General features: G+C 36.5%; 1 protein-coding gene across 1 annotated transcript in view; it reads right to left on the bottom strand.

The window, feature by feature from the left end:
• LOC140157036 (rho guanine nucleotide exchange factor 10-like protein) overlaps positions 1-25,108 on the bottom strand; it is a 150,491-nt gene that overhangs the window by 116,971 nt on the left and 8,412 nt on the right. Inside the window, exon 2 of the mRNA XM_072180099.1 lies at positions 1,587-2,120. Within this exon, the coding sequence (XP_072036200.1) occupies positions 1,587-1,655 (69 nt within the window). The 5' untranslated portion in view covers positions 1,656-2,120. The remainder of the gene's footprint in view (positions 1-1,586; positions 2,121-25,108) is intronic.

Consider the following 25,108-nt stretch of genomic DNA (forward strand, 5'->3'; position numbering starts at 1 on the left):
AGGCCTATATTTATTGATTTGTGATGGATCTTCAACAATCCATAAAAACAGGTAGTAGCTCTTAAACTAAGCAATATTTATTTTAAAAAAAACCCGATGGTAGTCACAGAAAGGTTTCACACACCATATATCAAAAATTCAAACAATTGTGATAAATAGCACATTTGAGGAAATTAATTTTTCGGCATGGATGTTTGCCAAAATTGAACAACTTTCATGCGCGCGCTTTTCAATTTACTGTTATGCTTGCATGCACAGTGTGGCATAAGTATTGTGCAGCCACTGTGACATGCCTACTAACACTGACCCATGCTTTTTGGTATCGGAAGTCAGAGAAGATCCGAATTTTTCAAGAAGAAGAAGAATTTTGACTTGGCACCCCGGGATTCGAACCTTTGACCCCTCGCATGCAAGCACATGATCGTGGACCGGTAGCTGCTCGGGTTATTGCTGCCCGGCCAGCAATTCCATGAGCATATCACACTTCGGGTGATTGCGTCATCGCAGACCCTGGGATGCATGCATGTTATGAATTTTTCATCGTGGTATTTTGTGGTTTTTACTGGTGTTAGGGTTAATACCTCTCAGTTTTAAAATACTTTTTATTATGGACCATGCATTACCATCAAATTCCAGTGTGTTTTCATGCAGTTCAATTAGGTACTTGACCACCAAACATAGTCCCGTAAAGACCTGTGCAATTACTAACTAGTAAATACAGTCCCCAAGAAGTAGAAATCCAATCAGTGTAAACACACTTAGCTATACTCTGTACAAATAATACAAGCCGTGATGATTTGAACCTCCCCCACATAAAGCTGTGGATTACTTTTTAGTTTAGGCAAAATGTCACGACTAAAATTAGTATCAAAAGTATCTCAAACTGCACTCTGACGTGTTTGTTCTCATACTTCAGTAGTTCTTAGGTAAACAGCTTAATAGGTGGAAACGGTAAGGCTGTAATTCGAGATATTATTAAATTATTAAAGAGAAGCAAATTTTGAAGCTATTTCTTATCACTCTTCACTTTCAAATGGGGATACCTGGATGAAAACAACAAAGATGTTTAGAGCTGATATAAGTGCTTGAACAAAACGTGTGTTTTTTTATATTTTTTTACCCACCATTACAGCATATATATTTCCAGAGGTTTTGTCTAGAGCAGACACCTCTCGTAAATATCATTAAACCCAAGCAATTTAATTTGATGATTGTACATAAGAAAATGGAAAGTGTTTTCAAAGATGTAACAGAAAAACAATCAGAGTAATAATGCTTGAGCTTGAGGCAAGATCAATGTGTATGTCATCAATTCCATTAAGAACCCCTGAATTGCACAACATATCACAAAATGTAACCAATTCATCATGCCATCTTTGCAATCTATTCTTCAAGGGTCATCATTTCATCATCGGTAGTGCAAAATCTTTATTCTATAGCCAGAAACTAGCTAACAACAAGATATTTTAGCTGCCAAATTGGATACATTTTGATGTAAAAACATCACTGATTTCGAAAAGAATAATCAATGCAGCAGTTGGAAAATATAATAATTTTTAAGAAATACAATTAGCACTAATTCTTACCTTCCATGTTTGCTCAGGCATTAACATCTCGTCGTAAACAGGACCTTCAGTACTATCCATCAAATCCATCTTGGGTCAATTCCCCTTCAGCGTTTCTGATGTCCTCAAAACAAAAAACCTTCAACTTCACAACGCTTCTACGGAACGCGATACGCCGGTTGTCGTTTCTGGCAGCCTCTTAGCCATCCCCGAGGGCCGTAGACATTCCTCGCTAAAAAGCCAACTCAGATCATATCGGGCGTTAGATTAATGCAAAATTATCCCCAGGTGTACGAATCACACGAAAAGTGGCTGCTCTAATAACGCTCCGTCCTGTCAACTGCGTAAGATTCCAATAAGCGACGATGATGATGCGTGGTGTCACTTCAGCACTCACGATAGAATATGAGGTTGTCGTTGCTTAATATTCACAACACTTGGCGTGGTGGTGTCACAACGATTCACAACACTGATCGAGATTGGTAATCAATGTACTTGTTACTCCAATTGTGTGTGTCTTGGTGCTGCGTTGAAACTTGGGTGTTTAATGTGAACCTGTTGAAGTAACAAGAAACAAAAGGAAAACAATTCATCATCTGGTATCAATCATTATTACAACATTAATTGAAATTGCCAAAATGTGTGTTTATTATTTCAGTCAAATTGCAATTTTTGTACACAATATCATACTTTCATTCCACACAAAACATTCTCAAAGACTTTTACACACATCCCATTGGACTAGTTGAAATTCATACACCCCCTATGGAAGATATGACCTTAATCTTCCACACAGGGAGTGTGAATTTCAAATGAGGATTACCTGAATGGGGATTCCATTTGAAATCTACAACCCCCTGTGTGGGATATTAAGATCATGTCTTCTATAGGGGAGTAAGGATCTCAACTGGCATAGCCCGGTTCAAGATACTATTCAAACTAAGGTTTTACCTTCCTAAATTCTAAACATTGAGTCCAGAGTCCAGACCATAACAAAAATGAAACTCTATTCTGTGCAACTTCTCTAATCAGATACATCCCCAACCAAGCAAAAACACAGTATCTGGAATGGGCTATTCCATTCAAAATACACACTACCCCTGTGGAAGATTTTAGAAATATCTGCCACAGGGGAGTATGAATTTCAAATGGAATGAGCACATTAGGCAGCTCCATTTGAATTTCATACACCCTCTGAGCGGAGAATAAACATGAATCTTCCCCGGAGGGAGAGTGAATTTCAAATGGAGCTGCTAATGTGTTAGTTCCATTTGAAATTCATATTCCCTCTGTGGAAGATATTTCCACAATCTTCCACAGGGGTAGTGTGGGTTTTATATGGAATAGCACAATGGGAGTAGATCTATAGTAAAATCTAGTATCTGCTATGTTATTTACTAGTAGATACTGCCCTTTTACCTACAACGAAAGTATCTTGATCAAAATGTAAAAGACAGTGTTTGCTTTAGTATTTCCTTGTAGATACTGCATTATCGTTTCATTAGGAGCAAATATCTGCCCCAGTGGTAAAATGGCAGTATCAGCCTTAATTGCAAGTACAGTACCGGTACTTGGGGGGGGGGCAGATTACACTGTCACAACGTTTCATATTTGGGCATGGGTACAACTGACAAATACTGATGCACACAAACCACTCTGCATACCATATTGTATTGTGCTAGTAAAAAGCATGATTTTATTGCATTAGAATTCACAAAGATGCACCAAAGTTGTGTGTATCGGCATAAAAAAGTACCTAACCACCAAAGTTACCTCACAAAGAACATAACCAATGTCATAAACACAAGACTAGATGCTTATAACTAAACACTGTACATGTCATATTGTGTTAAAACATTACTTTCTTGTATTTGAATTCACAAGGTAGACACGTGTCAGCATAGGAAAGTGCCTGAACACCAAATTTCCTCACAAAAGTTGTAAACACATGCCAAGTTGCTTACACTAAACACTATGCATGTCATATTGTGCTATTTACATGCCTTCCTCGCATTATTTGAATTCACAAAATGCTGCGTGTGTTGGCATAAAAAAGTTCCCAACCACCAAACTTCATCACAAAGAACATATTCAAAGTCGTAAAGTTGCTGTACAAGAAGATCCATCAGTCTTACATAACTGCGTATGAAGTTTACGACACGACACAACATCCCACTACAAAAAGGTCAGATTCTGCATCGTAATATCCTAAATAACACAGCGTATGCACACGCTCGCTAGCAGTGCTCTATTTAAAAGTAAACAGAGACTCACGTTTTGCTGGAAGACCAACATGCAATACACAAGATGGTAAATAGACTCTGGAGAGAGGAAAAACACACAGTGCAAAACACACAAGATAAAGCGGTATATACACCACTGACAGACCGAGGCATGCTGCTACCGCGTTCCACGTCCACCCATCTTGTAAACTTAGCTGGTATGTAATAAAAGGTCACATCATCTTCTTAGAGTTAGACAGATGAGTATGGTGATCGAATGTCTTGATTTAGTGCATAATGAAGAGATGAGATTGAAATATGGATTTATAAAAAGTAAAAGATGATCGTAATTCTCTTCTGCTTATGTTGAATTTGCATTAAAGTCATTTAATCAATCCGGCATATGGATATTATACTGCAAAACTGATGATATTTTAAATGATCACTTCTTCAAGCTGTAAAAATGAAAAGCATTTTCACTTGTTTTCAATTTGACTAATTTCACATTTTCAAATGTAGACTCGCATTTAAGAAATGGTTTTAAACATTTTTAATTTTGTGCAAGCTTGGACATTGGAGGAAGTGCAAAAAAAAAGCAGAAATTAATGTAACATAAAAATGTCCACCTTTATAGTACATTAAACCAGTGATATCTTCCTTAAATTCTGAATTAACAAAAAACACGATGCTACAAAAGTATTCATTGGTACCTAGCACTATCTCTAAAACATCTACTTGCTATCTACTGAAGATAGTATGTAAATATTGACTAACTATGAGTGGGACAGTAAAAAATAAATCATGAGATCAAATTTTCACTCAGTAATATCACCTTATGAAATGGAATGATTATAATTTTACTATTGCATGAATATAAACAAGCACTAATTGTTTTATATATAGGTTAATGAATACTACGAAGGAGGAACTTGTGTATTAGACATATCAACATGTCAGTACAAGTGCATTATTTTGTACAATTTCTCGAGCAAGCAGTGATACGCATTTATTAACTCATTTCATACATGAGAAAAAATTCCATGAGTTTTGCTATTTTTAAAACAAAATTGTCACTAAAGTGTTGGAAATTACAAGCAAATATGAATGCATCAACCTGCAAGAAAAATGAATGCGTCCGAAAGTACTGCGCGTAGATAATGTGTGCGCCCAAGCATATATACACAATCAATGCATTTTTCTTACGCTTGCTCCAATTGGTTCTCGCTATCTAAGAGTGTATGAAATAATGATATCACATGGATTCTGGTCATACCATAGGATATACAAATATCCAATGGATCAAATTACTGTAATCATTATAAAGGGTTCACAAGTTATAAGTCCCCCCTTTACACTTGTTTTAAAGTAATTCTAATGAAAAGTTGTTTGTTGACAAAATAAAAAATTTATAAACATTATTGGTAAAATATTTTGTTTTACACACCTACTTGCTATCTACTGAAGAGAGCAACAGAAAAATTACATTGCTATCTACTGAAGATAGCAACAGAGCAATAACATTGCTATCTACTGAAGATAGCAACAGAACAATAACATTGCTATCTACTGAAGATAGCAACAGAAAAATAACATTGCTATCTACTGAAGATAGCAACAGAGCAATAGCATTGCTATCTACTGAAGATAGCAACAGAACAATAACATTGCTATCTACTGAAGATAGCAACAGAACAATAACATTGCTATCTACTGAAGATAGCAACAGAAAAATAACATTGCTATCTACTGAAGATAGCAACAGAACAATAACATTGCTATCTACTGAAGATAGCAACAGAACAATAACATTGTTACCGTAAGTATTTTTATCGTTACCTTCATTACCAGTACATAATAACATAAATCAAACGAAAAATTGTTGACAAATTTAAAACATTATTGGTAGAATATTTTGTTTAACACATCTGCCTGCTATCTACTGAAGATAGCAACAGAACAATAACATTGGTACCATAAGTATTTTTATCTTTACCTTCATTACCAGTACATAACAACCCATCTTGGATGATTTATACTCTGCCGATAACAAAAACAGACAAAAAAACATCCACTTTCTTTGGCTAAATCATGCTACCATTCTACAAAGAGGCCCTAAACTAGACACTAGTTACGTATAATATCCTCCTGGTAGTCACAAATGAAAATTTCAGTTCAAAGACACCACTTAGCCAAAAACTCTCAATTTTGTGCATCGCTGATGGTATATAAAGTAATGGGCAGAGTAAAATAGCCCACTTGCTCATGCAAGTAATAACCGACCATGTTACTTGGGTGCATAACAATCAAATCATGATTGCCTTGCTGTGGAACTTCAAGAGACTCGAAACAAGACGTATTATGCACAAATTACCCTCCTGAATAATGGGCTGTTCCTGTTGAAATGCATACATCCCTATGGAAGACATGACCTTAATCTTCCACACAGGGAGTGTGAATTTCAAATGGGGTTAGCTGAATGGGTGACTCCATTTGAAATGTATATCCCCTGTGTGGGAGATTAAGGTCATGTCTTCCATAGGGTGTATGGATTGAAACTGGAATAGCCCAATGCAGGATATGAAGACCTTTCCTGACAGACATCTCTGTTTTGTGAAGAACTTGAAAACTTAACAACTGTTTCTTTGTACTCATAGTCATGCAACTGACAGCAGAAGATGGTCCCACTTAATTCTAAGCAGTGTTGCCAAACCCACCATTTGATAGCCCAATTGGGTGACTTTAGAAGATTTTCCTCACTACTTTTGGCCCATAGAAACCAATGGTTAAGAAAAAAATTGGGCGACTTTTCAACAGTGGCTCCCACGATGCCCGGTGCTTTCTAATCACATAGAAATCAATGATTAAGAGAAAATTGGGTGACTTTTTGACTACTTGACCTCTGATTTTGTGTGAAAACTTGTAGCGACCCTGATTCTAGGCCATGACATGATATTTTGTTGCAATGTGACACACGACCAGCAAGCTACGATATCAAGAGGAGACGGGGAGAACAAAAATGCTAAGTTTGTCTCAAAGAGCCTTTTCTAAGAGGAGCAAATGGATACTTGTGTTTTGGATGAAGTAACATGTAGTCGGAGATAAATATTAAAACATCTGAAAAACTATGTGCCTTGGATTTTGTGTTGACTAAAATAACATTAAGGAGTTCATACTACATGTATACTATTTTTCGTCTGGCGCAATTAGGCTGCTAGTTCGTGCACAGTGTCTTAAATGTGGGGGTGTGTGTATCTCAGCAATTTGAGGCTGCTGTTTCATGTGAATATCTATGCAGTGTCTTAAATGTGTGTACGTACGTCAGCGATTTGAGCGAACCGTTATGATTTGAAGCTGCGCAATTAATATGCGCACTGACGTCACTAGATCACCAATGTGAAAAATAGCTTTATGAGTGAGATTTCCCTAATATGGTTAACGGGTTCCACAGTGCTATAACTTGCCATTGCCAAAAAGAAAGCCATTTTATATAGCGAAATTACATAATATTATTGTGCTTTACATATCTTATAACCAATTAGTACTATATTTCAGGAACGCAGCTCTATACATTTACAGAACCCTAGTCTGCCTATATATATAATTACCATCACAGCCAGAATTGTTAAGACAAGGTTGCAATGTCAGCACATGTAGTAAAAGTTACAAAAACTTGGAACTACTTACAACTTGCCAGACATATAAGCAACTCTCACCAGTAATAGTTTACAAAAAAAAAATACAATGAGAAAGTATAAAATTTGAGCTCTGCAAGAGTAGATGGGAAAAACCTTGAAAACTGTTACCCTTTCCCATAAACAAGATCACACAAAATTCAATGGTTTCATATTTTCATACAGGTGTACGGATAAGAATATAATTATACACTTTGAAGATGAAACCAAACTTGCTTTTGCATAGTATAAATGTGAAGATATGGTACAATCAATTTGTCAAGGGCTCATTAGATTTTAGTATTGATGCAATTCCGGGAAGTAGAGACATCTCCCATCACGGCACACTTACATCCCTTGTGTCTATAATTAAAATCCATTTCCTGTTTCTTAAAACTTCATTTCCTGTTTCGTGCCATTTTTCTGTTTGTTTGATGACTTACCGTTAGATCTTTGGTCTAGTTACATATAAGTTTCAGTTTATCTTGTTTAAGGTGGTACTACACCCCCTGATCAATTTTGTGACTAATATTGCATTTTTCTAAAAAAATAACTACACACTGGTAACAAAAGATATGTATACTATAGGGGCAACTAATTCAATTACTTCACTGAAATTTTAGCGATTCAAGACAAGTGATTCATTATATATGTTATGAAGTGAGGTACATTCTAGCTGTACCTCTTTTCTTATCATAAATAACGTACCGCTTGTCTTGAGCCACTGAAATTCCAGTGTAGTAACTGGATTCCTTGCCCCTATAATATACATAACTTTTGTTATCAGTGTGTTATTATTTGTTGAGAAAAATGCAAAAATAGTCAAAAAATTTATCAAGGGGTGTAGTACCACCTTAATGGAATATATATTGCTATACTAAAACAGAACACGTCAATTGAGCAGACCTTAATATGCATTCTGATTTTATTTCCAATCACTTTCTCTGTCAAAAAACCCACACAAATTAAAATGTGGATTACATATTCTGCTCCAATTTAAACAATAAATTCCATTTCGCCTACACAATATTAACATTATTCTGCTCTATACCGCTTCCATTGAACCAAAGCTGTGCATATTAATAATAAAGGTTTGTAAATTAATACAAAGAATATGCAAATAAGCTCATTAATATTTATAAATATGCAAATAACCAGACTCAAAACTATACAGCACAAGAGGTGATCATTATACTCTATCATCCTACCAAGTAAGAAGTTAATTCTTGGTAAGAAGTCTTGGTCTCCTACGTCGTGCGGCCCCCTACCTTGTCCCTTCTCAGAGAGCAACGATATACAAGACTATGATCCGATCCAAGATGGAATATGCCAGCTCTGCATGGATGGGTGCTCCACCCACTTCTCTGTCCAAACTTGATGCTATACAGAGAAGAGCGGTGCGTATCATTGGCATCTCAGAAGCAGATGGAAAGAACCATCAAATACAGCACCTGAGACATAGAAGAGCAGTGGGAGCCATCACTCTATTTCATCGGATGTTCTATGGCGAAGCTCCAGAACTCCTTCAACATCTGTTACCAGATCGTATGATTATTGATCCTCGTCTGCGGCGTTCTGTCAGATCCCACGACCAAGCTGTCAAAATCCCAAGATCCAACCTGGTCAGCCACCAGAGGTCATTCCTTCCATCCTCAGCTCACCTTTGGGCGCTCTACCTGGTCCAATTATCTCTAACCAGAATCGGCTGAGCTTCAAGCGGGAGGTTAACAACTATCTTGGCGCCAACCCATCAGCGCTATCATACCGATAGCAGCTGTTAATGCCTTGCATAGTTTAGACATAAAAAAAAAAAAAAAAAAAAATTGTTAATTGTGTGTAGGCTGCAGAGTGGATTTATGGAATTTCAGGCAAAATATGCAAATAAGCACATTAATATTAATAAATATGCAAATAAAATAATTTCACACAAAATTATACACCACATAAGGTCACCTATACTCTATCATCCTACCATATTTGATATAAAATTGGATAGAAATAAGTGTTTATTTCTTGAATATGTAAAACAAATTAGTGGAGTGTGAAGATGCCTTTTTATATATTTTTTTTTCACAGTTTGATCTATTTCTTGATTTCTTTCATTGACTTCAGATTGCTCTAAAAATAATTTGCAGAAATATTTCAGCAAGCCATTAAGCCACTCTTGTGGAAATTGTTTTAAAAGTCTTCTACAGAGGGAGTATGTTTTTCAAATGGATATGGCTAGGGATAAATACTTTGAAACCCATGTTACCTCCCCTGGCTTTACATAATCTTCTACAACTGGAGTGAGTATTTCAAATGGAAAGTACCCAATTGCCTGTACTATAGTCAAATGCAGCAAACCTTTGACGAGCGCGACTACCGTGATGTTGCTAATTCGGCGCTAACAACGCGTACGGCACACGGTTCATTCATAAATTTCCACTCGGCAACAACAGATTGCCTCAGCAGCCAATCAGAGACAAGTGCATGCAACGTAGTAAATACGCGATGTATCCTTACAATACGCACTCGTCAAAGGTTTACTGCATTTTAGTATATTTGAAACCCATACTCCCTCTGTGGAAGACTTAATCTTCTACAGGGGAGAATAGATTTCAAATTGAATTGCCAATTAGATGTGGACATCTTTATTCATAAATACCAAGCATCTTTCATTGTTGGTGTTTTCAATAATCTGTTATCATCCTCAATTATCGGTATGTATCAAACTAATGATAGCTTTACAAAAACAGCGCATATAAGTGATACATTCATCGACAGACATAGATTCAATGATGATGATGTACAGCCCGAGGTATTCATTTTCAGACGGTGCAATGAATGACGCTCTCTTTTCACTTCATACACGGTCAGTGAAAAAGTCCTTCCTCCACTAAAGAAATACAGTTCTATTAATAGAAGCTGCTTGAAACTGCATTAGGGTGACCTAAAGATAAGGTCTCCTTTATACTGATACTCTTTTTAAGATATTTCAGACCTGAAACAGGGTCTTTATAAAAAAAAAAAGAGGAAAAAAGTTGAAAATGCTCAAAACACACTGAAAAACAGCATAAAATTAGGGTAAAATGGCTCAAATTGGGCTGAAAATAAAAAAACACACGTAAATTTCAGGAATAAAAAAAGAGGGAATCAGCTGAAAAGAGGAAAAGTTTCAGGTCTGATATTTGTATGCCTTCCGAACCAAAGCAAAAATTTGGTACATGCTCCAATTTTTAAACTTTTTAAATGATGTTTTAATTAATAATCAATATCAATAATTAAAAGATAAAAGACAGGATTTTGTCTTTTGCTTATCCAATATCATGTCACAATGAATGGGCTGACCAATATCCAATATTTTGAGTAGTGGGTGCCCGCCGCAATAATAAGTGCAGCTTTAAAATGGGAAATTAAGGCCATCTCTATCATCTAGGGGTGTACGGATTTCAAATGGAATAGCCCAAAGACTCTCGTAAAATGAATGCCATACATCTCACTTCTTAAGAACACAGGTGCTTGTATATATCAGGTTATTAATACGTTTAACCTGGTTTGAATGGCATTTAAAACTGACAATTCTAACTCTCTGTGCTACTGATGGGTCTCTACCTACAGTGTAGCATTTCATAAATGTTGTGGTTGACATCAAGTACAGAACTGAGACACAGTGAACCATATGTGAACTGTGCATATTAAAAAGTGAACAGAGTATGTCTAAGTTGTTTTGTAGCTACATAAGAATATACTTGCTAATGAAACTTTTATGACCGTCATGAATAGTTTGATTTATAACCAGGCCCTTACGCAGGATTTCATTTGGGGGGTGCAGATTTTGAAAAAGTGGACTTTTTTCCAAGGGGAGAGAGGTCAATTTTGTGAAAAGTGGACAAAATTTGGACCTTTTTTGTCCAAAAAAGCGTAAAATAGATGATTTTTTCGCTCGCAAATTCTGAAATTTTGGGACTTTTTGTATACTTTTCAAAATTTGGAGGCGTCGCACCCCCATCCCGCGTATAGGCCTGTTTATAACTCATTCAGTCCCAGCTTTCAATAAGTAGGTAATTGCATAAGGTCAAGAGAATGCAAGAATTTTTATTCCCTGACAATTACAGCATTATTGCATGCTGCTGTTTACATAAAAATAGGGATGGCGATCCTTAAAATGTCATCTGAAGATATCGATAATGGATAGTAAACACAACACATTGTGCAGCTATGACCATATTTTCCCAGCGATTGGATTTGAATGCTCATGCAAGACTTTTTTTCATTCTTAGTCCATTATAAAAGTTGACTCGAATAACCTTTGACCTTGAACATGACCATGCAAAATTAAACTACAATCAACCCCACATAAATCACGCTGTCATAAGATCTCTCCTTTGGACGACCTAAAAATGTGCTATCTTCAGTAGACAGCATATCATCAATGTGCTATCTTCATCAATGTGCTATCTTCAGTAGATAGCATATTATCACTTCCAAATTTTTCACAGATATGCTGCTCTGAAATCAGTAAAACGCTTTAAACATTATGAGAAAACATTCAATGCTTACCCCTAATACTATTACAAATAACATATGACATAAATAGACGATACCACATGAACTTCACAACACACAGCTGTTTATAACATGATCATTTACAGGCAATAATAAACCGCTCAACTCTCTATACCCTAGTATGTAACACGACAACACATAAGAGACATTTAAACATAGAGGAAAATACCTGCCAGAGTAAAGACCCGTAACACGCAACCTGCTGTGAACGAAGTACACCTCATCTTCTCCGTTAATATAGACAAGATTCCAAGGGGTAATTGTCAGAATTTGAAACCCACAATGTGATTCTCAACTCCCTGACACCATCACCACACGTAATGTTCAATCAACCATGTCATAAAAACACCGTAAAAGAGAACAGCCAGTCGGCAATTACTCGCTTCTTTCGAGCATGGATGTAAAAGCTACATTAGCGCCGCATCCACCGATACATAGCAGCCTCACATACCACTTTGCTGCATGGAGTAAAGTGGCACACTTTTTTACAAAATTCACATGTCGATTTCACTCAACGTTTTCCAGTATCACAATATCAATTACTTAACAGAACCTTGTTACAACTTATGCTGGTACCACACTAGTGTGGTGTATTTGACATAACATAAAGTGTCACTGTTTTTGTATATGCCTTTCTTTCCCCCTCCCCTTCCCCGAAGGGTTTTGTTATTGTAAGCACGCTCTCAAAAGACAGCTACTTGCTACTACACCACAGGATGATAAGACGCACCGCAGATAAATCGTCCCCAAGGAGGCAGTGCTGTTACACGAATACTAGCTCCTATTTTCCCCAAATTCTTTTTCGCAGACGATTTGCGTACGGGATAATTAAGTTATGTTGTCTTCTCGTTATGCGATTACGTATTAAAACACGGAGTAACTCTAATGAAATTACCTATTTTATCGCCACTCTATACAAATTAATTGCTAATGGTGAAGAAAATAGAGCCATTTGTCTTATAATATAAACCGTATCTTTAAATCAGTTTACATTTTTTTATTCACTCGTTCTATTTCCCTAGATTTTAATCCTCAATCCGCATTATAAGTTTCTCAATCCCATTTACAAATTAAATGTTCTTCCCAAAGGAACTCAGATGGAAAAACAATACATTTAAGTATATAGTTTTATGTCTCGTGTTCAGTGCGCATATCATTGAAGGAACCATGCAAAGTGCATGAATCCCACAGGCTATAAATAACCACAATAGTCCAGATTGTCAAGAAAGTGTATGGGGATAAAACAAAGAATATAATTGCAGTACCAAGGGTTTTAATGATTCACTGCACCATACAAGCTAATTTGGCCAAATTTGACATTCTTAGCTTTGGTTCTTCGATTTGTTCCTATTGTATTAGCATATCATCATTTTGTCTTACTTTGTTTCTGTTGTTTCCCTAGCTTTTTCCCCCTGATTATTATCAATTTGAAATATGTTGAGCTTATTCATTTTTTCTTGAGGGGAAGAGGGTAATATTAAACTTTCATGATTGCCTAACTTTAGTCATTTTCATGTGAATGTCAATTCAGATCAAGTTCAAACTAGCCTTTTGACTGTGGTGATCCAAAACCATGCTATATCATAAAACCTGGCTATATCCAGAGAACTGCTAAACCCGGTGACTGCTCTCCGGGTGGAGCGGTTAGTGGGTCTTTAGTGGTTTTCGGATATAGTGTGTTGAAAAGGCCCTATAGTATGGCTAGTTCAAAACTAACCCTACTCTAATAATCTAATTTAATAAAACAAACATTCTCCCTTACCCTAAAGCATGATAAAGTTCAAATCCTAATATGCTTACACCAGGGTTGGCACACTAAATCAATTCATTTAAGGGGGTACTACACCCCTACCCAATTTTGTGCCTATTTTTGCATTTTCTCAAAATTATAGCGCATTGGTGACAAGTAAGATATGTATATTATAGGGGCAAGGACTACAACTACTGCACTGGAAATTTTATTTCAGCACAGACAATAGTTGTGGAGTTACAGTCAAAAATGAGGTAAAACCAATATTTGATCAATAAATCAATAACTATTTGTCTTGAGTCACTGAAATTCCAGTGCAGTAACTGGATTCCTTGCCCCTATAATATACATAACTTTTGTTACCAATGTTTTATTATTTTTGAGAAAAATGCAAAAATAGTCACAAATTTATCAAGGGGTGTAGTACCACCTTAAATCAAATGATTTGTTTTTTAATCACTGATTTAAATCAAGTAAAATTGACTGTTTTACTTCATTTCTAACGCTTCTTTAACTTTTGGATACAAGTAAACTACCTCTATGATGTCATTTTATCTATTGCTTTTTTTTTTAAATTAAGAAAATCACCAACCCTGGCTTACACTCAAGCATATATAGCATCCTTACCAAACAAATATCCAACCACCTCTCTAACATGTCTATAGGAGGTACAGCATCCTATTTCATGACACTCTCCATACATCGGTTTCAAATCTATCACAATGTAGTTGAGATCAAGTGTCCACTCAAATCATGACCACAATTTATACAGGGCTTTTGTAACTCATTGCAATAACCTCTTTAGCCATCTCCTTCATTCTACTTCATTGAATGGCCTAAGTAACTTAATCTTGCTTGTCTATGAAATTTACTGAACAACACTTAACAACTTGAGCGAGAACTTGAGAAACATGTTCCCAACATGTCTAGTTAAGTAAGGTGTGTGCGAGGTTTTCTTTACCAACAAACGAGGACACATCCAAAAAAATACCCAGGAAACCGAGGACACACTGCAACCATGGGCTTATATGGTTGTCTTTCTCTTGTCATGAAATTTACTGAACAACACTTAACAACTGATGCAAGAACTTGAGAAACATGTTCCCAACATGTCTAGTTAAGGTGTGTGTGAGGGTTTTTTTACCTGTTAAAGAGGACACATCCCATAAAATACCCGGGAAACGGAGGACACATTGCACCCATGGATGTCCATGGTGGTCTTTCTCTTGTCTATGAAATTTACTGAACAACAGTGTAAGAACTTGAGAAAACATGTTCCTAACATGTCTAGTTCGGGTGTGTGTGTTTTTTTAAGACCTGCAAATGGGGACACAATTATACCTGGGAAACTGAGGACACATTGCAACCATGGACTGTTCATTGTTGTCATTCCCTTGTCTATGAAATTTACTGAACGACACTTAATAACTTGTGTGAGAACTTCAGAAACATGTTCCCAACATTAGGGTGTGTGTATGTGTTTTTAAGACCTGCAAACGAGCACACATCTCAAAATATACCAGGGAAACCGAGGACACATTGCACCCATGGATGTCCATGGCTGACTTTTCCTTGTCTATGAAATATACTACTGAACAACATTTACCAACTTGTAACTTGAGAAAACATGTTTCCAACATGTCTAGTTAGGGTGTCTGTGTTTTAAGACCTGCAAACGAGAACACATCCAAAAAAATGCCTGAGAAACCGAGGACACAAGCATGGACGTCCATATTTGTCTCCATGGGTGTCTTTCACTTACCAGACTAGCAAACAATGTAAAAATGCATAAAAGACTGTGTCTCATTTGTCGCTGTATGGTCGTGTTTAGGTTGGTTTGTAAAAAGTCAAGTGGATCCATGAATTTGCGCATTAGCTTCAGGCAAAGGAGGCCTTGGTTACACTACCAGATTCCTATTGCGGCCACCTGCACAGGTATACCGTCATCAAGGTACTTGGCTCTGTAGTACCACTGTTGGTGGGTCCTGTGCAGTAGCAGCATTGGTACTGTGTACGTACTCTACATGTACCACTTAGGTACCTTGGCGATGGTGTACCGGAAGGCGGTCGCTTAAATGGGAATCTTGTAATGTAGATAGGAATAAATCAAAGGACCATGTTGTCAAAAACAGGATCTTCAGTTGCAGGTCTGTACAAGTAGGGGTATGTGTATGTATGGGTGGGTGTAGGAGGGAGGGGTGAGCATCAAGAATGGAAGTAGGTAAGTACTGTATCTCTAGATTTACTTTTTCACAAACAAACATGTGCTTACTTGTATAAGACTTCCACCTTTCCGGCCACACAACCTTTTTGCACTTGCACAACAAGCACCGAACAAATTATCACTTTTAAACTCTAAAAAAACCAATTTATGTAAACCAAGTTCCCTTACAGCTACACTCACCCACTTAAAATGCAAACCATGCGAGCTAGAAAACCACTACAACTCTCTATAACTTCATTATCCAGTGAAACATTTAAGACCTCAGCTGAAACCCAAGAAGCTAAATGAAGTTGTCGCGGCATTAATGTAATCGTTAGGACCGGGGTCAGGTGACGGGGAACCCGGGTATTATGATACCCCATCCTTGGGTGTCCCTGCCACCTGCTTGACTTAACGCATCACCCTTGCGCATCGCCCTCGCACATGCTCTGCTAAGTTTTGGATATTATAAATTTTACAATTTATACTTAATTTTGCCATAACCACTGCACGGATACTAGTCATGTTTGTTCTCATTTTGATGCATTTTTCATGCTGATTCTAAAATCGGGTATGAAATTGTGCAATTCTGAATTTTGATAAAAATTTGTACAAAAAAATGCTTTTTTTGCTATGTCTGCAACACCATCAGCATCCAAATGGTAAAAACCACTCGATGCATGCCCATTTACACCATTTTATTAATAAGTGTCGTGTAACACATTCTGCACTTCTGTAAAGAGGGTGCACTTCCTGGTCCATGTTTCTAGCCTCATTGGATGTTGCATTTGTCATCTGATTTCCTCTCTCCTTACCAAATGAAAGTTGCAAGTTCAGATTTCTTTTTCTTTTTCCTAATTAGTTACAAAATCTTACAAAATTTCCTTTGGTCAAAGCAAATTGATTTCTCCTCTCCTTACGGTACCAACTCTATGAATAAGAAAGTTTTTTTTTTCTTTTTTAATTTCCCAAATAATTTTACAAATCATACAAAATGTCACTTTGGTCAAAGTCAAAAGTGGATGATTGATTTCTCCTCTCCTTTCCCACTCTATGGGTGAAAGTTGGTTGCAGTTCAGATTTTTCTTCTTTTTTCTATTTCCCAAATAGTTACAAAATCTTACAAAATGTCACTTTGATCAAATGTTCTCCTGTCCATAACTATGATTGAAAGTCAGACTCGACTCAAGTTGGATTTAATTCCAACAACTTAACAAAATACCAGATTTAATTTGGGTTAGATTTTCATGGCAATGTGGTAGGTCAAGGGAAAAAATTGGTTGACCCCCCTTCCATTTGTTATTCTGAGATGGGGTATGTCACTTATACTGAATAAATGAATCACTCAGGGGATAATTTTTTCCTCTGCTTTTTCTTTCAAAAAGAAAGGTTATGTTCTCCTCTGAACATTAAAACCGATCAGTTGGTGGAAGAAATCTAAACATTTATTTTTTTAACCAATCTACATGCATAACACATTCAAAATGCATGAGTAATGAAATAGGCCCTTAAACTTTAAGATTTCTTGATTCTTGCGCTTATTTTAGATTTGTTTAAAACTGGTTTCATCAAAATTGGGTTTTAAAAGAAACAAGCCATTATTGACAGAACATGAAAATTGATTAGCTTGCCACATGACTCACTTTTTGCTCAATTATGATATATTTCGTAGTTTGAGGCACTTTCCTCAGGAAATTGCTCAAAGGTATGCTGTATATTGTCTCTATTGGCGCCACATACAATTTGCCGCAAACTTTTTTTTTACGATAAAAAGGAACATTTTCCGTGCCACAATTAATGTCACACTCTTTACCCACTCACTCTCATATTTAAAATTGAAAATGGGCTATTCCAGTTGAAATCCATACACCCCTTATGGAAGATATGACCTTAATCATCCACACAGGGAGTGTAGATTTCAAATGGAGTCACCCATTCAGGTAGCCCAATTTGAAATACACACCCCTGTGTGGAAGATTAAGGTTATGTATTTCGCAGGGGGTGTATGGATTTCAACTGGAATAGCCCAATGCATTGGCGGTATATTACTTGAGAGTTAAGGTTGATGAAGGCAATTTATAATTTGCAAAAATTGAGGGTTAGGGTATATAGTCATGATTTTTTTGGGTTTTTTGTCAGGGCAGAAGGGCACAAGGAAAATTATACTTAGTGCACTTTTCCAAATACTCTTTTTGTACATGTATGTTAGCTTCAGGGTGCAGATAATGTTTCATCGCAATGATGACTATGTTTGTTAGGGGTGGGCATCTGAAAGCAAATGTTAGTCTCAAAATAGCCCTAGGTGGAATCAGTGATGTATTCTCTCCTTTGACTCATTTCAATTTATTTCTTTTTAAAATTTACATTAAACAAGTTAGCTATTCCAGTTGAAATCCATACACCCTATAGAAGACATGACCTTAATCTCCCACAAAAGGGTGTAGACTTCAAACGGAGTCACCCTTTCAGGTAATTACATTTGAAATTCACTTCCCCTGTGTGGAAGATTAAGGTCATGTCTTCCACAGTGGGTGTATGGATTTCAACTGGCATATCCCATTGCCAGGAAGCCAACCAGTCTTTGTCCAAATGGATTTCATTTTACACAAAAAAAACCTCATCCAGATGAAAACAATGATTGAATGCCTGTCATTTTTGTAAGTATACATACACGAAAAAAAGAAAATCTGCACCACATCATTTATCATCTCTACATAATCCAAGCAGACATACACATGTATACTTTTTCTCATGTGATGATAACAAAACAGGGCCAAATTGTATGAGTGGTGGAGCATCAATACAAAGTCTTCCCTAACAGTAACACCCTTTCTGCTTTTTGGCAAAGGGCACAGAAAGAAGGGAGGAAGAAAGAAGATGAAGACAAAAGGTTTTTTTTTTTTTCGGTTTGGTTTTGAACCACAGACCCCTTGGGTATGGAGGACAAGATTAGGGATAGCAAGCCATGAGCGTCAATGATGCTCGGCCATTGTTTTTATGAGTGTATGTGTGCTCAGATGATTGTGCAATCGGATCACATGGGATGCTACCTGCTCCAAAGCCGACCTATTTTCCATCAAATAAAAAAATCTCCTTGAGGAAAACCAATCTCTGAAACTATTGTCTGTTGGCCTTCATGGTTGGTGGAGTGGGGTATACAGTGATCTTTACTGCAGTTTGTATATAGCTGTGATGTTGGTGACCCAACTATGCTCGCTTTGCTCACATGTCTTGCTTGCCTTCAGCAAGGAATAGTGGTATTGTAGCTTGCCTTTGGCAATTGGCAAGCATCTGTAAGCGGTACTTGGTACTCTGAGTGGTATTAATTTTTTATAGAATGGCCTAACCAGGCAAGGATTGGCCTTTTATACATTATACATTTTCTTCAATAGTCACTTGCTTCGGTTTATTTTACTCGGGGATCTCTTGATCTTCTAAGGTACTGCAAGGGCTCTGATCAAGAGCTAATGGGATGCTTACACTTGCTCTTGTTTTGTGCTGTATCCTTTCGTAGCCTGAAAAAGAGGGTTTAGGGCTAATAACGCTTCCAAAAACAACTTCCATCTGGGGCCTGTTGCACAAGAACTTATGACCAATATGAAGTTTGATTTGGTATGGTTATCACTTAAAGATGATCTAAGCATTAATCCCTGTTTTTGAAACATGTCTTACATCAAAAATATATGTAATAATGAAATATAGTCAATAATGAATATAGTCAATAATGAATAATGAAAAAGTCACCTCATCATTCAAATACAACATGATGTGATGGCCCGATGTGACGGTAAACTTACATCACCTTATGCCTACACCCTTCTACCATCCCTTTAAAGTTAGCTCCTGCTGCTACTGTTACCAAACCCTTTACCATATTAAACATTGACTTAGCTATTTCATGCATACAGCTCAAAATCCTTCCCCAAGGGCCAGTCTGGCAATGCTTTATAAAATCCATGTAAACCTACCGATCTATTCCTGTCTTCTCATTTTACACCCCTAATAAATGTGCCCTACTTTTTCCATCATCATATGGTACATTTATTACGTCAAATGTATGGTCCATGAGATGGGTAAATCAAATAACTTATGAAACATTATTCCACCAAAGACATTTCTTAGCCTAAATATCATAAATATTTAATCAAATAAAATTTCTGGCTCGGCAAAGTTAAGTCTTAGTTAGCGACATTGGGCTATTCCTGTTAAAATACATACACCCTTATGGTAGACATGACCTTAAAATCTCTCAGGGGTGCAGATTTTAAATGGAGCCACCCATTCAGGTATCCCCATTTGAAATTCACACTCCCTCTGTGGAAATTAAGGTCATGTCTTCCATAGGGGGTGTATGGATTTCAACTGAAATAGTCCATTTCTCACAATTTCTTGTGTACTAGGAAAACAAAAACAAAATTTCCCACCAAATACTAAAATTTAACAGTATGGCAACAAAGAAACACACCCTGTTTTCGGGCCGATGGACTTTTGAATTAGGGTCCGGATTTAATTGTTTTATTTTTTTTCTTCTTGAAAACTAAAAGTAAAATTACGCTAAAATATCATCAAATGCTTGTAGATTTTTAGAAAAAACAATATCTATGATCATTTTTTGCAAATATAGTTTAAAATAAAAATACCACAAAATGTAAAATCTGGGTCAGTCAGGTCAGTCAGGTCAGTAAAATAGGGTTTTATCGTCGCCTAATGGTTGTCATGAATGCCACAATTTAACCAGACCTGTCTTAAATGGCACAAACTTAATAATAAATGAAAAAAGTACTATTTTTTCTAATATTTATGGAAATCCTTAGTCTGTACATAATACATTCTATGCAGCCATGAAATATGAATCAATAATAACCCTATTACACATCTTCCTTTCACGATAGATTTAACTTCAATGTTGTTTAATACAAAAATTGCTTGCCATCTACATGCAAACGTCAAGACCAGTGAGCATGATCAAATTTCTTTCTTTTTTTTCACAAATAATTTCCATGTACACACTTATAACCTCCATGGAGAATGCATTAAAATGAGTACAGGCATGCCTGGTATTGGTTCAGTGATTCTTGAAATAGACTGAAGATTTTTCTGGAAAATCTATCCATTTGGTAGGCTGAGAAATGACACTGACAGGGCAATTTACATGGGACAGTAGATCCACACTAATGCACATCAAAGTGGTACTACTGTGGCTGTGTTGCATTTCCAATCTTCTGTGAGCCCTGAGACAACCCCCCTTTTTTTTGCCTTGTGGCATAAAAGTTGCACTGTGAAGACAGTCAAAAAGCATTCTACACTTCCACATTGATCTGATTTCTGTCAGTACCACCATGCTGATGTCAAAGCTATGTGATTGTCAGCAAATTGCAAGAGTCATATAAAAGATTAATGTGTTACGAAATTGTGCTGTTGTTACTAATTTTTTTTAAATTTGTCGGAAATTTTTTTGACCGCAACCCCCACCCACACTCTTTAGATTCTTGAGCGCCCTCCTGGCAAAAAAAATTTGGGTCTACAATGCACAAAATATTTCCATCGGCAAAACATGCTGTACACCCCCTGAATCATATTGGTCTAGCGACTCCCCTGATCAAGTGTCCCATGTGAACCGCCCTGTAGAGCATGTCTCATTTTCCAAGCCATTAACTTCTTGTCCTTTAATCCAATTTGCCCACCTCTCATCCTCCATGTAATGTTATCAAGCTTGTTAATTGTGGCAATCAAATAATATTTGCTATTAAATGATGCGTGACATGATTTTATTTTTTGATGCTCAAATATAAAACTAAAATTTGATTAAAATATTATAGTCATAAAGATAGTAATGGTGACTCTTAAATGGCGTGCAATTTGATTAAATTGACAGTATTAGTGATAAAATGGAATTGCGAGTGATCTTGATGCTCTTATCATATTCACTATGAATATTAACGAGAAATTGGTATGCAATATAAATGCATTAGCAATCAGAATCTATGCCAGGTCACTCTTTAACACAAGGAGGAACTTAGAATACATATTTTACTTCTTTTAAAGGTAATATCATTGATCAACACAAGTAAAATTTCCATTTTTTTTATTGGCAAAAAGGAAAAAATGTCACATGTTGATAAATTTGAAGCTCTTTTAAATTGCATGTAGCTACAAGTTTCCGACGAACTCCTCCAACATGTGATATTTTGCCCTTATTAGGCCTTGTTCTGTCTTATCTTTTGCAGGGTATTAAACATAATACTTTACAAAACTGTTAAAAATCTGATTTACTATGACTTTTTGATTTAGTGAATCATCCCATTTATAGATCCAACAGCCAGATGATTATAACTAAACTAGAAACTGTGGCAATAGAAGAGATAACACAACAACATCCTTAGAACCCTGGTACCCTTACAGACAGGCAGGCAAAGCTCTGGAACCAGCCAGAATCTTAAGAGTTACTACCATATCCTATCATCTGAAGATACCATTATTGCTATCTACTGAAGATAGCACTGTTTCTATCTATCCAAGCACTGTTTCTATCTACCTACAGAATAACACTGTTGCTATTCACTGAAGATATCATTGCTGTTATCTACAGAAATAGCAATGTTGCAATTTACTGAATATAGTAATACTGTCGCTATCTACTGAAGATAGCACTGATTCTATCTACCCAAGATGTACTGTTACCGCCTAAAGAATATAGCACTGTTGCTATCTGCTGAAGATATCATTGCTGTTATCTACAGAAATAACAATGTTGAAATTTACTGAATATAGTACTACTTCGCTGTCTATTGAAGATAGCATAGTTTCTATCTACCCAAGATGCACTGTTACCGCCTACAGAATAACACTGTTGCTATCCACTGAAGATATCATTGCTGTTATCTACAGAAATAGCAATGTTGCAATTTACTGAATATAGTAATACTGTCGCTATCTACTGAAGATAGCACTGATTCTATCTACCCAAGATAGCACTGTTAATACTTACAGAATATAACACTGTTGCTATCTACTACAGAAAAAATCATTGCTGTTATCTACAGAAAAAAGGTTGCAATTTATTGAATAGTACTATCGCTATCTCCTGAAGATAGCAGTGTTGCTACCTACAGAAGATAGCGCTGTTGCTATCTTCTACAGAAATCATTGTTGTTATCTACACAAATAACAGTGTTGCAATTTACTGAACATAGTACTTTTGCTATCTACTGAAGATAGCACCAATGCTATCTTCAAAATATACATCAAAGACAGCTCTTTAAACACCCTGCCGTTGGCATCATGTGAAACCTTCTGAACACTAAATAATTTACATTATAAAAAAATCATAGTAGTTCTAAGAAAAGAATTGCGTTTCCAAAAAGGAAAAAATATCCATCCCGTTCACCATTCCAACAGCCCGATGATTAACATACTAGAAACAGAAGCGAAAGAGACGATACAAGGAGGGGAAATAGCGAGATACCACAACAACATCCTTAGAACACCGACACAGCTCCAGGCTAGCAAATGTCTGGAACCAGCTACAACCTTACGGTTACCTTGCTCACTCTCCTACACTCTTAAAAATCAAACAGTATTGTGTGTCTGATCAAGGAGTGTTATGTATCGGAGTCTTGTAACACGAGTCGTCGACATCAAACAGCTGTAGTTTAATTAAAACCCTAGCAATGATACTACATGTCTCCTTTGCCTATGTTGTTTCCTTGTATTTGATGCAATGCACTTTAACATGGAGTAAATATTAGGTACATATAACAAATGGTGGTTTTGTGTGGATTCTTCAGTATATAGTATACACAAAATATGCAATTTGTTCAACAAAGGGGACGGTCCATGCAGTACAATTTTTGTTCATTTTAGACCAAGGGTAGATTTCATGATGATAACTTATTTTTTCCCAAAATAAAACTTGAATAATAATTTATTTCACTAAGAATATTATACTGGCATCCACTACTCAAAATATTGGACCTGCCTGTCATCTATCACATGGTAGAGGATAGTAAAAACAGAAATTCATACCCTTTATTCATTAAATATGGCAGATTCTTTTTCCTTATATTTAGGATTCAATCATGTTTCACCGTTGTTCATCACCGATTAACAACGATGCGTCCGCGTCGTCTGAGTGGTTTACTTCACGAGGGCAGCTTTAGCTGTCCGAGCGAAGTAAACCACTCAGACGCCCCGGACGCGAGGTGTAATCGGTGATGAACAACGGTGAAACATGGTTGAATCCCTTTCAACAACGAAACAAGCTAAAGATATCTAATTCACATGATTCTTTCATTCGGAATGTCCGTTTGTCATTGCCACTCAACCTTACAAGAAGATCGCGGTATTTCTCTGTTGATATTAGCAATAAAATTAAAGAATAAAGCGGTATTATTTCATGTATTTAGCTGCTACCGCCAAAGAGATCTCGTTCATGTTTACGCATACGTTCGCGTATATGCTACTGGACTGTGGATTCATCACAGATTAACAACACTTGGCTCCTGTACAAAGGTATAAGAAGATTTGTTGAAATATAAGTACATCCGAAAGCTCCCTCCTTTGCCTTTATAATTTCCCTCTATATTTGCAATAACTTGGCCACACAATATTGTACTAATAAAAGCTCTAACAAACAAACAAACAAACAAACAAACAGATAAGAAAACAAAATCACAGAACCTCAAAACATGTCAGCATCCTACATTGGCCAATTACGACAAATTAACAACATGCATGGGTGGCCATTGTGAATATGACCTTGTCCTTGAGGCTACTCAACTGCAATTTGCTCTGAATAAAAGCAATATAAAAATCAGCCAATTCCTCCCTGAATGCATTAAATTTGATTTTAATAAAAATACTATTTGTGCGCAATGTGTTTTTGTTGTTCTATGGGTTCGCATTTTGTTGTTATAAATAAAGAAATGGTGAAAGAGAAATAGGGTTGCAGACATGATGTCTGCACCTAACTCAAATGGATTATAATTATAGAATTGTTCTGTTCTGCAATTTGTGATTTTTCTTTTTTCATTTTACGATGCATTATCCCGAAAGAAACATACCTACGAGTGTGTGCATCACCCATCACACATAAACATACTAACTACTGAGGGTAGGGTGGGTGTAGGGAGAGGTCCAAATATCTAAAT

This window comes from Amphiura filiformis, chromosome 7 (genome assembly GCF_039555335.1).
Source record: "Amphiura filiformis chromosome 7, Afil_fr2py, whole genome shotgun sequence".
Classification (NCBI taxonomy): domain Eukaryota; kingdom Metazoa; phylum Echinodermata; class Ophiuroidea; order Amphilepidida; family Amphiuridae; genus Amphiura; species Amphiura filiformis.